The 15,111-nt window shown below is 39.3% G+C and overlaps 1 protein-coding gene across 1 annotated transcript in view; it reads left to right on the top strand.

Moving 5' to 3' along the window:
* Nucleotides 1–14,013, top strand: part of NOX3 (NADPH oxidase 3) — a 31,059-nt gene extending 17,046 nt beyond the window's left edge. Inside the window, exons 7-9 of the mRNA XM_040551130.1 lie at nt 5,084–5,230; nt 8,293–8,417; nt 10,593–14,013. Coding sequence (XP_040407064.1) covers nt 5,084–5,230; nt 8,293–8,417; nt 10,593–10,719 — 399 coding nt within the window. The 3' untranslated portion in view covers nt 10,720–14,013. The remainder of the gene's footprint in view (nt 1–5,083; nt 5,231–8,292; nt 8,418–10,592) is intronic.
* Nucleotides 14,014–15,111: the final 1,098 nt, after the last annotated feature.

Here is a 15,111-nt window from a genome sequence, read left to right on the forward strand (position 1 = left end):
GCTGCACCTCACCTATAGAGGCCCACTGGCTGAGGCAGATCTCTGATCTTTTTTGATGTGCCCATGTGCCCATGGGCAGCATGGCTTATCCAGGAGCAGGAGGGGTTTTCCAGTGAGGTGTCCAGCTGCAGATACAGGAGGGCTTTGCAGTGAGCAGTCTCAAGTCTAGGGAGAGCAGCAAGATCTAGGGATGAAGGTGTCTCTCTGACAGCCCTGGGCTCATCACCTTTTACACCTCATTGGTGGAAAAATGGCTTTGCTCAGAGCCACAGCTCCCCTTCTGTCTTCGGGGAGCAGGGAGAAACAGACAGATGGTCACCAACAGATAATTATTAATGACTTTCTGCGTGATGGAAGATGATTTACACAGTATATTCTTTCACCTTACAGGAAAGAAGTATCTGAGCTTTTCCTCGTCTGTTGTACAAAATTAAGAATAGGGGAAAATGAATGATAAATATGCATGCATTGCAAGGGAGTAGAATATTATAGAAATATAGAAATAAGTGACTACTCAAGTCCTTGCATTACATTTCTGATTAATAGCAATACTGCATCTAACTCAATTTGCAAAAAGAGCACTCGGAAAATTTAAGACAGTTTACTTGGGCAAGCCATCAGGCTGATGAATGTAGTTGATGGGGGTGGGGTGGGTGGAGACTAATGAATCATAAATCTAAAAAAGGGTTCTAAATAATTGCACAGTCAGTTAATGTTATCAGGCTTAAAAGAAAAACACAGAATTCAGAATAATTGTTTAATTATAGAAATGCACTGATTCTGGTCTTATTCTACAGTTTTAATAAGGACGAATTTTATGGTGTGTTTATTGTATTTTAATTATATGTGTAATATGCTGTGCTACATTATGGGTACTCAGTGTAAAGAAAGGAAGACTCCTTCATAAACAGCATTTATTTTAACGTATTATACTGGAAGTCCTCCTTGATCTAAGGGAAGAGCAAACCTTTTATCCATAGGCCAGCCCTCTTCACTAGCTCTTTTCTTTCTAAGATTATAGTCATGGCTGAAAATACTTTTTATAATGACAGTCTTTCTTCATTAGCCGATGTTTTCCACTGCTAACATGAAAATTAGAGGCAGTGCAATGGATACAGCTTCAGCAGAACTGCACCATCAATGAGTTTAAGGAATTTCTGCAGCTTCAGAAAGTGATATCCTTTCTCAAGAGGATTGTGCCAGAGGCAGCTTGACCTAATTCAGTCGAACTGGCTGTTACCGTGACAGCTAGGTCTGTAACCAGCTAAAACCACTCCTTCAATTCCATAGCCTGATATTCTGGAAAGCATTTCTGCATTTTCAGGACCACATTGTCTCAGTTCATCAGCTGGCTTTTCTTCCTCCTTCCCTGAACGTGCTTGGAGCCCAGTCCTGCCCACTTGCTCCCAGTTGCTACCCTGAACACAGTTCATTATTCATTTAGGAGCACATGCCTCCTCTCCACATACACATACTACAGATATATTTCCACAAAATGAACTGCTGAAAAGACTTGAGAAATAAGATGATCAAGTAGAGGTTGAGAGAAGAAATTTCTCACTACAAATCAACAGCCACAGTGTGATACAGACTGACAGCGCTCTGTGGCCTCATTTTCAAGGTGCAGTGGATCTGGAACAAGTAGGGACTTCAGGATTCATCTGCAAAATAATAAATAAATTAAGCTTAAGGCTATAAATTATATATTTCTGTTAATTTAAAATAATGCTGTTGTTAGGCACAAAAATGAAATGCTATGAAGTCAGTGGGCTTGCTTTTTCCTCATAACCTATGTCAGTGTAAATCAGCAGTGAACCCAGGTAAAGTAAAACATTAAAAGAGAACAGGAAAAAGCAAACAGCAAAGATGGTTGGTACTAACATTCTGCAGACAGTCCTATTCCTGGGCAGTAAAAATACCCTATTTAACCTTGAATGATTTATCTGTGCTTACTAGGCTCATACTTCATTTATATTTCTTACAGAAACCACAGATGGTCTCTTACGCCATGCTCAGATCTAGGAAACATCTCAAATTACTGTTAGTCTGTTTCACCAAATCTCCAGTGAAGCGTGGTATTACCACATTTTTCTCCCACCACCTTACCAGAAATCTGGCAACCTGCTATATTAAAACTTTGGGAAATCGCTTTATAGCTTCCTGGTTTCTCCTCTGATTTTTCACTTCAGAAATGTCTAATATGCATCTTTAGCTCATTGATCCTATGGAAAAGATCTATAATTTCCAAATTTTCAGACCTCCCCAGAGTGATCATCTTGGGGACAGACCTTCTAGATTACATTTTATACTGAGATATAATAAAAAACAGAAGGGTCTGGTGAGCACAAATAGAGATGTGTTGGAGGAAATTAAGAGATTTTGCAACAATATAAAAAATCATAGTCACAATAAAAATAGTGTCAGCCATCCCATCATTATAAGTTTATAGCTGACCTCCATGTCATTCCTTTTTAATCTGAGTTTGTGTATTTCTAAGCTTCTTCCATGTTTGTGAAGTATCCCTTTGGAGGCATTATATAAATTACACTCAAAATTACATTGTCCAGAGAGAACCGCTGTCTATGAGCTGTTGAAATGACTGACAGCAGTCAGTCTCTGAATCCTTGGCAAAGAAGCGCACAGAACAAGCACTCTCTCCATCACTGTATTTTCTTGATCCTGCTTCCTGGTGAGCAAGCAGAGGAATCACGAAATTTAGGAATGTTGGGTTCTACCCCAGGATTTTAGGAAGAAAATTGTGTGTTGCAAATACGACCCTATGTTCTCTTTCCAAATTGTTGATGTTCTGATCTTTTTAAGATCTCATCCCTGGTTTCTTGTCTCATCTCTGGTTTCAGTCCCACTCCATATGCCTCAGATGTTTCATTACCTCTGAGCTTCTCAGTGGTCTGTTTTCCAAGAGTTCCAGTAACTCTCCTCAAATTTCTGGCCACAATTTCTTTATCTTATGTCAGTCCTAATTTTCTCTACACTACTTATCTTTGTTTACCTCTTTACCTTTTCCATGATATTTTTGTCTTATCCTTTTGCCATTATACCATAAAGACACAAACAACATCTTGCATTCAGATCTTGCTGCCCAGCTTCATGCTGGTCTGGAGAAGCATCCATTTCCCCAAAGGTAAAATTTACATTAGCTGAATGCATATCCTAAGCATGCAATGGGGCTATAAATAACTGAGGAAGAACTTTTAGGTCTTGCAGTTAGGCTTCAAAAATTCTCCACTCAGTATATGCAGACCATCTCACCACACAAGCTTGGACATCAGGTATCTTTTTTGGAAGGACATAATGGCCTTGGAGATGTATGCTTAAGGCTCTTGACTGAGAGACCTTATATTGCTTCCAGATGGTTGTCCCTGCATGCAGCTGTGCCTGGCACACAGGGTATTTCAAGGTCTGCTGCCCTCTGTTTGAATGTAATGATGGATTGCATTAGCATGGCAAGAGCTCCAGAACTTAAGTAATGAGAATGGCAATCAATTTGTGTATATATATATATACACATATATATATAAATGGTATATATAATTGTGGTTCATTTGTGCTTCATGGCAGTGGCTGGGCAGACACCAAGTGCACTTTGGACATTTATCTCCTGAGTGGTTCAGGAATTCCCCTTCTTGTCCTGTGCACAGCTGGATGGGCTTGAGACAATGGACTGAGATGAAATGAGGTGATGGGAGGTGCTGCCAGACACCTTCACAGCTCAGCATTTGACTGATTAGTGGAGGAGGTTTCCAGGTGGGAATTTCCAACTGTTCTGAAGACTCCCTGAGGCAGCTCCTGCCCTGCCTAAGCCAGCTGTATGTTTTAGTGTGTTGATTAAGATCCTGGGAGATGAGTCTCACAGGTTCTGAGACTCCACAGATAGTTCCAGATGAAAATTTGATTAACTTGTACATGCAAATAAACAGTTCCAGCAGGAATTGTTCCTGCAGAAATGGTCATGCAGGACAGTCTTTTATACATAGTTAATTAGTTTAAAGATGCTTTTTATGTAGGTAAGACAATAGATCATGTGCATGCTGGAGTGGTCACAGAGGTCCCTGGGCCACCTGGATTTAAGTATTGAGCTGAACAGGGATTTTGGGGAGTCTCACCTGATCCAGCTGAAGATACCACAGTGAGGACTCTTGAAATAGAAACATGCATCATCATATGGACAGTGATTGACCATCTGGTTTGAACAATTTGATTCCCTCTGCAAGCATTACCCTATGCCAAGATCCCAGTAAATTACAGGACAACTTGATCCCAGCCTCTAATTTTTGCCTGGGAAACAAAGCTTTAATAGTGGGCTCTTCAATCCAGCCTACAACATTAAAAAAAATAAAAAATAAATTAAAAAAAAACAGCATATGGAAGATGAAACTAGAGAAATTTAGAGGAAAAAAAACTGTGTAAATTTTTCACAGAGAGGAGGTCTTTAACCAATAGAAAACAAAATCATGGGACTGTGGTTCATTAGACCCCTGTGGCAACTTTAAAGTTACAGTTTAATGTTTTTCTAGAAATTATATGCTCCAAATTAAGCAAGACATACATTTAAAAAAAAAAAACTAGGGACATTTTGTAGACTTTTTTATACAGGGTATTTAACTTGAAGTACATAACTAATACCTTTTGACCACATCAACTGTCAACCTATGGTACAAAGTCTTGAGAAACAAGAATTCCTTTCTTCAGTGCTGAGTAAAATTGAAATTCCCTGTTCATCACAACTGAAAATCAATGCAAAGTTTCAAAGGATTTCAAGCTATTTGCAAGAAATGCAGGATTAGGTACTCTTAGTTAAAGGTGTACTGGCAGGAGAAGTTGGGAAACTTGTGCACTGCCTAGCTTCACTGACACATGAATCAATCTTCACTCAATCTTTAAGATGAAAATGTTTTTTTTTTTTTAATTACAGAGCCTCTTCATCATCAAAATGATGTGTGATTCTGTTTAAATTTACAGTGGAGAAGAGTCACACACACTGTGGTTAATGACTTGAGCTAATCATTAGGAAGTTTTATTGAAAGTTTTCTTCTTGCTTAATCTCTTTACTTTTATCTGACAGGTTTATTTTTACTGGATCTGTCGAGACCCATCAACATTTGAGTGGTTTGCTGATCTTCTGTTCCTTTTGGAAACAAAAATGGCTGAAAAGGGGAAAAATGATTTTCTAAGTTATCATATATTTCTTACTGGCTGGGATGAAAGTCAGGTAATGATGAAACTCTTATGAGTCTGAGTTAATGTACCTTGCTTTTCCAGTATGGTAACATATGGAACAGGAACAGATGAATGAATGATGGATGAAACAGAGAGACAAAGAACTGTAAATATAAAGACACCAGACTGTTTCCACTTCCATCTCACATTTAGAAAACCAGGAACAGAGAAATCAAGCCAGTGATCCCTTCAGTCCAGTCTCTTGTCTTGGGCAGCCCTGACTACCAGGTGTTTCAAACACAAGTGCAGAGAGCCTTTTGGGAGCTTGTGAAGGGACATTTTGTCCATGTTTTTGGAACATCTTTTAAATAGATTATAGCATATTTACGCTGAAATATGGAGGGTTGTATAAAAAGCATTGGTTTTGTTTACTCTTATTATTTACTATAATTCTTGTTGTTCACATATATGTCCAGTACAGTTTTGAATCCTGCTGCATTCAGAACATTCTGGCAACAAACTCTATGGACTAATTTATGTTGTTTGAAAATATATTTTCTCTGATTGAGTTTGAATTCATGATTTTATGATTTCAAGTTGTCATCCCACCTTGAGGTACTTAATCCTTAGACTGGGTGGCTTTTATTCAACTTCTTTAGTCTTTACCTAGACCTAAAAGAGTTGATTTTCTCTTTCTGTATTTTTTTTTAACTGATCTCTCAGATCACACTGTGATCAGAGTTAGGCACCTGCCAGAAAATCTCTCACAGAAAAGTCTTTGCTCTACTGTTTTATTTCCTGCTGTCTCTACTGAATGTATGGACTGTCTACTACAGATTAAAAATCAGATTTCAGAAATCTTTCCCCTTGCTGCTTACCACAAAAAAAAAAAAAAAAAAAAAAAAAGTTTCTTTCTGCCTTTTTCAGGGATTTGATCAAGTAATGAGGTATGTGTAAAAAAATGTATTCAGAAAAATATCTTCCCATCGTAAAGTATAGTAGTCATAGAAGTAAACAGTAAAGCAGTCATAGAAGTCACTACTCTGCATTACCAATAACACGAGGTATTACCTAAAATCAGTTTTGAAAGAAGTTATTCACGAAACTAACAAAGCACAAAGCTGCCCTCATCTCTTAGCTGTCAACATCTCACTTCTTGGGCAAATACCAGACCAAAAGTCAGGTAGGCAGACAACTATTCTTGCTCAGATGCCTGACTCCCCTCACTTGTGTGCCCTGCACATTTCTGAAGTCTCTCCTTCCCTTCAAACCCCTTTGTCCAGTCTCCTGTCAGCACTGCTATGTTATCTGGTGCTGCTGGTTAGCATCCCCGGAGTCGTGCTGCCTCTCCTCTACGCTGGTACTGCTTTTGCTCCCAGAGCCCCTCAGCACCCCACCTCCAAAGAGCTAGGGCAGAAGAGGATTGCTTTTCAGTGGCTACATCTCAAACAAAGCCCAAGATCAGCTGTGCTTCATAACTGCTCCCCCTTCTTCAGAGATCCACAGAACTCCCTCTTATAGGTCTACTTTACTGTTACAAAATTCCAGTTCATCACTCATCATAATTTGAAATTCATCTCCAGTAATATTTGGATGATGCTTAACTTTACTTCATCCTGAAATGAAGCAGGATGGACAATTTATGTCTTCTAGTGCACCTTCCACTGCTGGAGGGTGTTTACCTGCCCCCCACTTCCCTACCCCTTCCCCAGACATAAGGTTTTTTCAACGTCTCAGGCTCTTTGTATATTCTTTCTTGGTATTGGATGGCCAAACAGATATGGCACAGGTCTGCCTCTTCCTGGATAAGAAATTAAGTTTCAGCCTATTGTTTCTTGTAATGCTCTTGAGATTCTTCATTAACACTGTGAGCTATACAAAGGACTGACACCAAAAATCCTGGAAAAGTTCCACTTGATGTGAACCGAAATACCCCCTTTGCTCAGTGGCACAATTTTGCTGTAAGCAATTCAAATATCCTATGTCGTTCCCTGCCTCCCACTCCTACCAAATACTTTGAGTTTTTTCTTAGACTCTTCCAAGCCCTCCATGACAGTGGCCCAAACTAACAAGGAGTTTTTGTGACCTCTTGTGACAAATGCACTTGACAAGACTAATAGATTTGTTAATCAACATGGAAGACTCATAAGATTCATTAGAATGAGAAATATACAATATTACCATGAAACGGATCTAAATTTCAGCAGCCACTTCTGAAAGAGATGATAGTGGCCTGAACTAAATGCAAAGCCCATTTTTTAACTTAGCTCTCCTCCAGTAATTTCTTGACAGCGATAATAACAGTGATAGTCTGTAATGAAAACAAGTGTATTACTCCTACACAATAGCAGCACAATTAAGAGAAATGGTGGGTTTGTTTCTATATCTAGTGGTACTCAGATAGCATGGAAATGGGTGTAGCATAAGAGCTGAGGGACAGTAAATGTCCATGAAAATCTGGATTTGTTTTCTTGGCACTCACACATGTCTAGCTCACTTAGATCAGTGCTACCTGCCTCCATGCCAGGAGAAGTCAAAACAGTCAGAGTTTTACCCCTGCAGAGCTGGTACATCTGTGACTATCTGCTGGTATGTCAGCAGCACAATGGTCAGGACATACCAAGAGTCCCTAAGGTGCATGTAGTTTCTAATATTTATTGTCAAATTCTGTTACAATACACTTTTTTTTCCCTTTCCTAAACTCCATCTTTAAGGCCAACTTGGCCTTAAAGTGGTGACTATCACTTCAGGATCTGCAGAGAATGAAGTGTAAGGTGTGATATTCAAAGACTGAGAAGAAGTTTAGGAATCCTGCTTGTAAAAGTGGCATAGTAAAACAGATATTTAATCCATCTCATTTCAAACATTTTGTCTCAAGAAGCTGAACACCTTCGAGGGTATGAGCACTTTTGGAAGTGTTTATTAGACTTCTTGAGTACCCCTACTCTCCTCTCCTCCCCCCTCTTCTCTCCTCATTGCCATTTGATAATTACAGTTTTCTTTCCCTTATTAATACTTCTGTCTTTCACTGAGAAGCTGTATTATTGCTTTCTCCTATTACTTGGAGTATACACTGTTGATTCTAAAATGATTATCTTGTAAATTTGCCTTTAGGCTACTCACATAGCCCTACATTATGATGACAAGATGGATGTAATTACTGGTTTGAGACAGAAGACCTTCTATGGAAGGCCAAACTGGGACAATGAGTTCAAGCAGCTAGCCGAAAAACATCCTAGGTAAGGCAGGTTGGCTTCTAACCTTGTTAGGTAACTTGTCTCTCAGCATAAACAGTGGGAGGAGGGGAGGGCAAACCTTTCTAAATGACCCTTTTAAAATAATTCAGTTTTTTTAGCTGTGTGGAAAGAAGATTTATGCTTAATGAAGCTTTTAATGAAGAAATCTCGGAAAGAGAATGCCAATAAAATCTAATTTTTGGACAAGAAAATCTAATATTTAGAAGTATTTCAATATCCTGGCCTTTGTCCAGATATAATTGAAACACACAATCCAATTACTGTTCTGCACAAAGGACAAAGTAGCATTAATTTCCCTTGAAGATGGTTATTAAAGAGATAAACTGTGATTTTTTTCTTATGATGTCAAGGATATGTTTGTTCCCTGAACATATTTGGCTACTCTTACAAGACTATGCTGTTCTGTTATTAGTTCATCTCTGCTGGCAAAGACAGTTCATTTGAACTTGGTGGATTCGCTAGTGGTCTGAGAAAAGCTTCTTTGTTCCTGAAAGTCTTTGAAGCAAGAATTTGAAATATTTTGTGTTCAGCGGTAGAAAATTCCAGAATCTTTGGGACCCTTTACGATTTCCAAACATTTACCTGCTAATGCAAAATAAAGGGCTTGGGACACAGAAATACAAAAAGAAAAAAGAAGAAAACTTTTTTTTAAAGATGAGAAAGCTGAAAAGGAGGAGATCAAAGAGAATACAGTAAGCTACAAGAATACCATAAAATTACAAAAATAACAGTAATAGAGAAACTACTTGATAGAGGTCAAAATAAATACAATCAGGAAATAAGGGAAGATTAAAAATAGAAAGAGGCCAAGGGTAGAAAATATGATTTTTGAAAGACCTTTTATAGGGGTTCTACTGCAAAAACAGAGCTTTTTAAAGTTATAGCTCAAACATTATGATTTTATTACTTTTTTAAGAACAGCTGAGAAAAGTATGGTTTTCTGATGCTCAGGGAAGGAGATGGGTATTAACTTTCTTTACTGGATCTTGTGATATTTCCTTAGAAAGCCAGTGCTCAAGTGACAGAAAAATCTGTATTTGCTTCTGAACCTAGATGCACATGTTGATGGCCAACTTTGAACCTCTTAAAGAAAACACTGCATGAAATATACACTCCTTGTGCACACTGAATCAAAAAACTCCCTACCTTTTCTTGCTCTGAGTTACAGAAGGTTCAAGAGGTGAAGAAACTCAAGAGTTTCTACTGTGTGTTGGAAAAATCAGTTTGTATGAACTGACTAAATTTTAGGTTGCTGCATCTAGGTCCACCAACTTTCCCATGGTGCAACAGTGTCTTTTTGCAGATTAGCATGAATATATCACTCAGGTTGAACCTGAGTGCAATCAAGAACTAGAGCAGTATGGGGGGACTACAACTTTGGCACCAAAATCAGATCTACATACACTCCTTTCCTGAAGCAAACTTTTTGAAACACACTGTCACCTGTCACTTGCATTGTGCTTAAGTAGGCTCAGTTTCCCCCAGTAACACAGCATATGTGCATCTGTGTGCACATATATATGTTTAAAAGAACATGTGTTGTGTACTTAAAAGAAAACTCTTTAAAGCCCTTTGCAGCAAGAAACCAGGTTTCCAGTTCCTTTTAACACACTTGTGCACTTATGAGCACAACTGTTTGTTACATTGGTCATCATGTTCTTGTTATTTATGAGAACTATTTACTTTTTTTTTTTTTAAATCAGCCATCAGTATTAAAATGAAATAAACAACAACAACAACAACAAAGAAAAATACTAAGAAACAACTGAATGTTTTATGCATTTTTTAGGGGAAAAAAAAAAAAATTAACTCGTGGAAAAAAAGCACCGAACATTTTCAGGCCAAGCAGTGTGTTTGTTTCTCTGAATTAAAAAAAAAAAAAAAAAAAGTATGACAATCAAAACCAAAGAACTATGATTCAAAATAATTTATGACCTCTAATACAGCAATCCAAATAAATAAAGCAATATGACATAATAAACACTGAAATATTAAAATAATTATACTATAATACTTTGTGACAGTAACAAAACTTTTCAAACGCATTTCTCAAAAAGCCATTTCAAAAGATACAAACAAAGCTGGATGCTGTCAAAAAGTGCAGTTTATCTATTTATTCTTCTGTTTTTATGTTTTTTGTTGTTATTGTGATTACAGCAACAGTATTGGAGTATTCTTCTGTGGACCCAAGACTCTCTCTAAGATCCTTCAAAAGATGTGCAGCTCCTATTCATCAGTTGATCCAAGAGGAGCTCAGTTTAACTACAATGAAGAAAGTTTCTAGGCTGTACTTCTCAATTCTGTAATAGGTATTACCAAGTTGTGCATTTTTCCTCACCTTCTCCTGTCCTCTTCCCATTCTGCAGCATTCAGTCCAGATGTTGAGAACTGTAAATTGAAGCAGCTGCACTGACTTCAGCGGAAAAAATGCCATCCTATGCCAACTAAAGTTTTGGACCCTATCCTTAGCCTTTCCTTCAAAGAACTGAAGGGCTGATTCTTCATTGCTTAGTCAATGATGCTGTGAATCCAACCACACCTCTGTGAAAACAAATACAAATCACTAAACTTTAAAGAAAAAGGTGCAAGAAAAATGGCCATTTAGATCTGTGCGTTGCTATTGTGTATGATCAAACTACTACTGCAGGCAATACTATCATTCCTGCTGTTTAAATCATGTCCAGTTATTCAAAGCATTTTCCCTTCTGATGTTCTGATCTTGTACTTCTAGTCTCCTACTGATCTACATTGTCTTTTGTGCCATAGCAATACTGCTTAAATATACACTTCCTAACAAATTCCTTTTGACCTACCAAAGCAGACACCATTTAAACCTGCCTTTTCTGCAGTGATACTGGTGGTACATGCAATAATCTAATATTTTCTGAAGGTTAAGTAGACTCCAGAAATTTTTGCTCTCAGCAAATGGATCTCCTGAGACAGGCAACTGAAACTGAGGGAAAAAGTAACGTGTCCTTTAAATGCCACACTGCTTCACGGGCATTGAAGAATAGGCTTTAAAATATATAGATTCACAGATTCAGAGATATCACAGGGTGGCTGAGGTGGGAAGGGACCTCTGGAGGTTCTGGGCCATGTGTCCCTTCTCCCACCTCTTCTGCACTTTTTTTTTTTACTTTTTTTTTTTTTCTTTATGAGAGACTTGTTCATCCATGCAGGCCTCCTACCACCTTTGTTTGACATCCTCCACAGCCAGATGGATCATTTTTGAGCTTGGAGGAGGTGATTCTCGAAAATCATCCAATTATATGGATCTCTCTTTTCTTCAGGACCTTACATGGGATCGTTCCAAGCAGGTTCCTGCCAGAGTCTACTCTCCTGAAACTTAGGGTTGTGATTTTGTTATTTGCCTTGTATCTCTCTCTCTGGATCCTGAACTCCACTATCTCATGGTCACTGCAGCCAAGGCTGCCCAGAACCTTTACATACTTGACCTGGTTTCTAAGTGTGAGCTCCAGCAGAGTGCCTGCCTTAATTAGATCCTCAAACACCTCCATAAGGAAGCCATCATCACTGTGCTCCAGAAATCACCTGAATCGCTTGGTCCCTGTCATGTTGTCCCTCCAGCAGATATCGGCGTGGTTCAAGTTCTTTATGAGGACCAACACGTGAACATGAGACTTCCAGTTGCCTGAAGGAGGTCTCATCTTCTTCTTTATTAGGTAGTTTGTAGCAGACACCCACCACAACATAACCCACATTGGTCTGCCCACTAATCTTGACCAGCTCTCAGCTGGCTTCTCGTCCATCCCTAGGCCGAGCTCCATGCATTCCTGCTGCTCTCTCACGTACAGGACAGCTGCCCTCCTCAGCATCCCAGCCTGTCCTTCCCAAAGAGCCTGTAGCCATCCACTGCTGCTCTACAAACACGTGAACTATCCCACCGTGTTCCTATGTTCCCAGTGAGATCATAGCCCTTCAATGGTATGCAAACCTCTAATTCTTCCTTTGTCCCCCCTATGCCATGTGTGTCAGTGTACAGCACTTTAGAGAGGCATCCTCTCATGTGGGTTTTCCAGAGAAGGTATGAGAACTTCCTTCACCATGCTGTCTTGCAGGCACTTGCTTGTCTGCCTCTGTATACTTATGGTGGGCCCGTATTTCTGATTACTCAGCCTCTCCTGTTCACATCATCCTGCACACTTGGCCGACTGTGTTTCCTCACTCGGCCATCGGTCAACCACTCCCTCCCATCACTCCTAGTTTAAAATTATCCTCACAGGCTGGCCAGCATATGGGCCTTTGCCCACTGCAGGCAGATCCCATGTTTTCCTAGGAGTCCTCGATCCTCGAAGGGGGTCCCACGGTTGTGTAAGCCACCTCCCTGTTGTCAACACCAGCTGCACAACCAGTTGTTGACTTGCAGGATCCATCCCCGAGTTCTGCATCACATCAAAAAGCCTTTTGGTTGGTTGGTTGTTCAACAAAGTGTGCAGATGTGGGAGGAACTGTATTTGCATGCCATTTCATCACATGCCAAGCTGACAGGCTTGAGAATGGTGTATCTAAAATGCACCCATACATATATCACTGCCTAGTGTTTTTAACAAAGTCTAATTCTTATTTGCATTTCTTGGATTTCAGTTTGTCTTGTAAGTGATCCAGCCTTTCCTCACAGGTCACAGACTGTCACCCAGAACAGTTTTTTGTTCTCTGATATGCTGATGTAGCTCTGAGAGGTAGTTATGAAACAATAAGTCATCTTTTCACCTCTGCAGACCTTCTGAGGTGGCTGCTAGGAGTCCAGATGTACAGTTCAGACCAGCTACTGAGCTATCTGACAACCTTGTGACAAACAAACCAGCCAGGTGTCAGCAGTCCCTGGAGTCACATCTTCTAACGTGGTGAGACTAGTGTAAAGCTGTGCATGCCACAGTACAACCAATGGTGATGTCTCCAAGAGATGACTGTCTCCATCTGGTTAGGTGAGCCAGCCTTGCAGCACATTGTGTGTCAAAGTGATGAAACTATGGCCTTCATGAGACCCCAGTCTTTACTCCCACCTTCTAATGTCTCTCACTGGCACAAGAACTGCCATTGCTATAGTTCCTGTCCTCCAAAAGAGGTGCTTCCCTCGCAGCTTTGCATTGCTCATCCTCCAAGTCTGCCTGAGTGTATCATTGCTGCCTTTCAAGACCTGATGTTGTCTTGGACCTTCAAGTACTATTTGTACTTATCTTTGTGACTTCAGCACTGTTAAGCATGTGGAACATCAGACAGCTTTAGAAGGATAGGGGGAAACAAAATAAAATATGTAGGACTCATGCAAGCTAGAAAACCACGGAAAATATTTCCTTACTTTGCTCCCCCAGCACAGAAAGTTAAAGAAAAACTACAACCAAATTGGCCTGAGGTGTAGTGAAGTTCACTAGGATCACATAATACATTTACCCAGCCACACAATAAAGGTGGGAGGTAGAAAACATCCTGTGTATATCTTGAATAAGACAAATGACAACATTATATATGTACACTTATACATACACGCGCGGGAAATGCCCACTAGAGGGGACATAGCTTTATAGACAAAAGAAACAATAATAAAAATTATGTCACAGAGGAGTACAAGATTATTTTATATCTTTTCTATTGGAGGTTAATGGTATGTGTGAACTGAGCTTGATCTACAAGATACAGTTGTATTATTATTAAGTTTAGGGCAATGCATCTTTATTTTAAAATTGTTGAAGTTTTCTTAAACGCCTGCCTGTGTGAAATGATTAATGTGGTGCATACTGTGTAGCAGTAGAGTGAGTGGAGAATTAGAGCCTCTGCCAGTTCACCTAGAGGCATTTATCTTTTATTTTTTTCCCTGGTGCCCGTGCTGAGCCTCAGGGTAAGCTGACACATTTTTTAATATAAATTAAGCTTCTTTTTTTATGTGCGTTGAAAATCTTGAAGGAAATGAGAAATGTGTGTAGGCACCAGTACCAGCTGCCATTGCATGAAAGAAAGAGGTGACAATTTCCTGCAGATTCTGAATGATTGTTTTAATGGGGTTGGATCGGAGGTAACAAGCACAAAGATATTGTGCTGCCAGAAAAACAGGATCTGTTCTCCCCCTAGCCTCATGCAACAAGATGTAACATTTAGCTTCTGGCTCAACATGGCATCTCTTCAGTGCTTTGATTTATTCCCACTTTTGCAAATCACTGTGGTATGCTACAGGAGATGCATTTAGAGCCCTTGTTATAGTTCATTGAGTAGCACTGCTGTTATCACCACCAGAGGAGAATTTCACTTGTATCAGGACTGAGTGACCTAGAATAAAAGAAAAAAAATAATAATAATAAAAAAAAAAAGAAGTGGAAAGGTTTGTTGGACTAGGATGAAACTGCATTTAAGTTGAATGAAAATCCTTTTATTACAATTTAAATCAAAATGGAAACTAGGAAGATTTGGCTTCCTGCCTTGTTTTGAATAACACTGAGCACACAGCAGCTATGATAATGTGAGTGCATATGTAATGACTCTATTATTATGTTTATATATGGAAACATCATTCACTGTCATGGAAAATGAAACATATCTTCATGGATTTGTCCGTTCAGCTTCTTCAGCAGGAAGTGTTCAGCACTGTGTAGGAAAATAGTAGTAAATAAAATATAGTCATAACAACACAAGCTGATCACATCCTGTGACAGAAAACTAATCA

This window comes from Cygnus olor, chromosome 3 (genome assembly GCF_009769625.2).
Source record: "Cygnus olor isolate bCygOlo1 chromosome 3, bCygOlo1.pri.v2, whole genome shotgun sequence".
Classification (NCBI taxonomy): Eukaryota; Metazoa; Chordata; class Aves; order Anseriformes; family Anatidae; genus Cygnus; species Cygnus olor.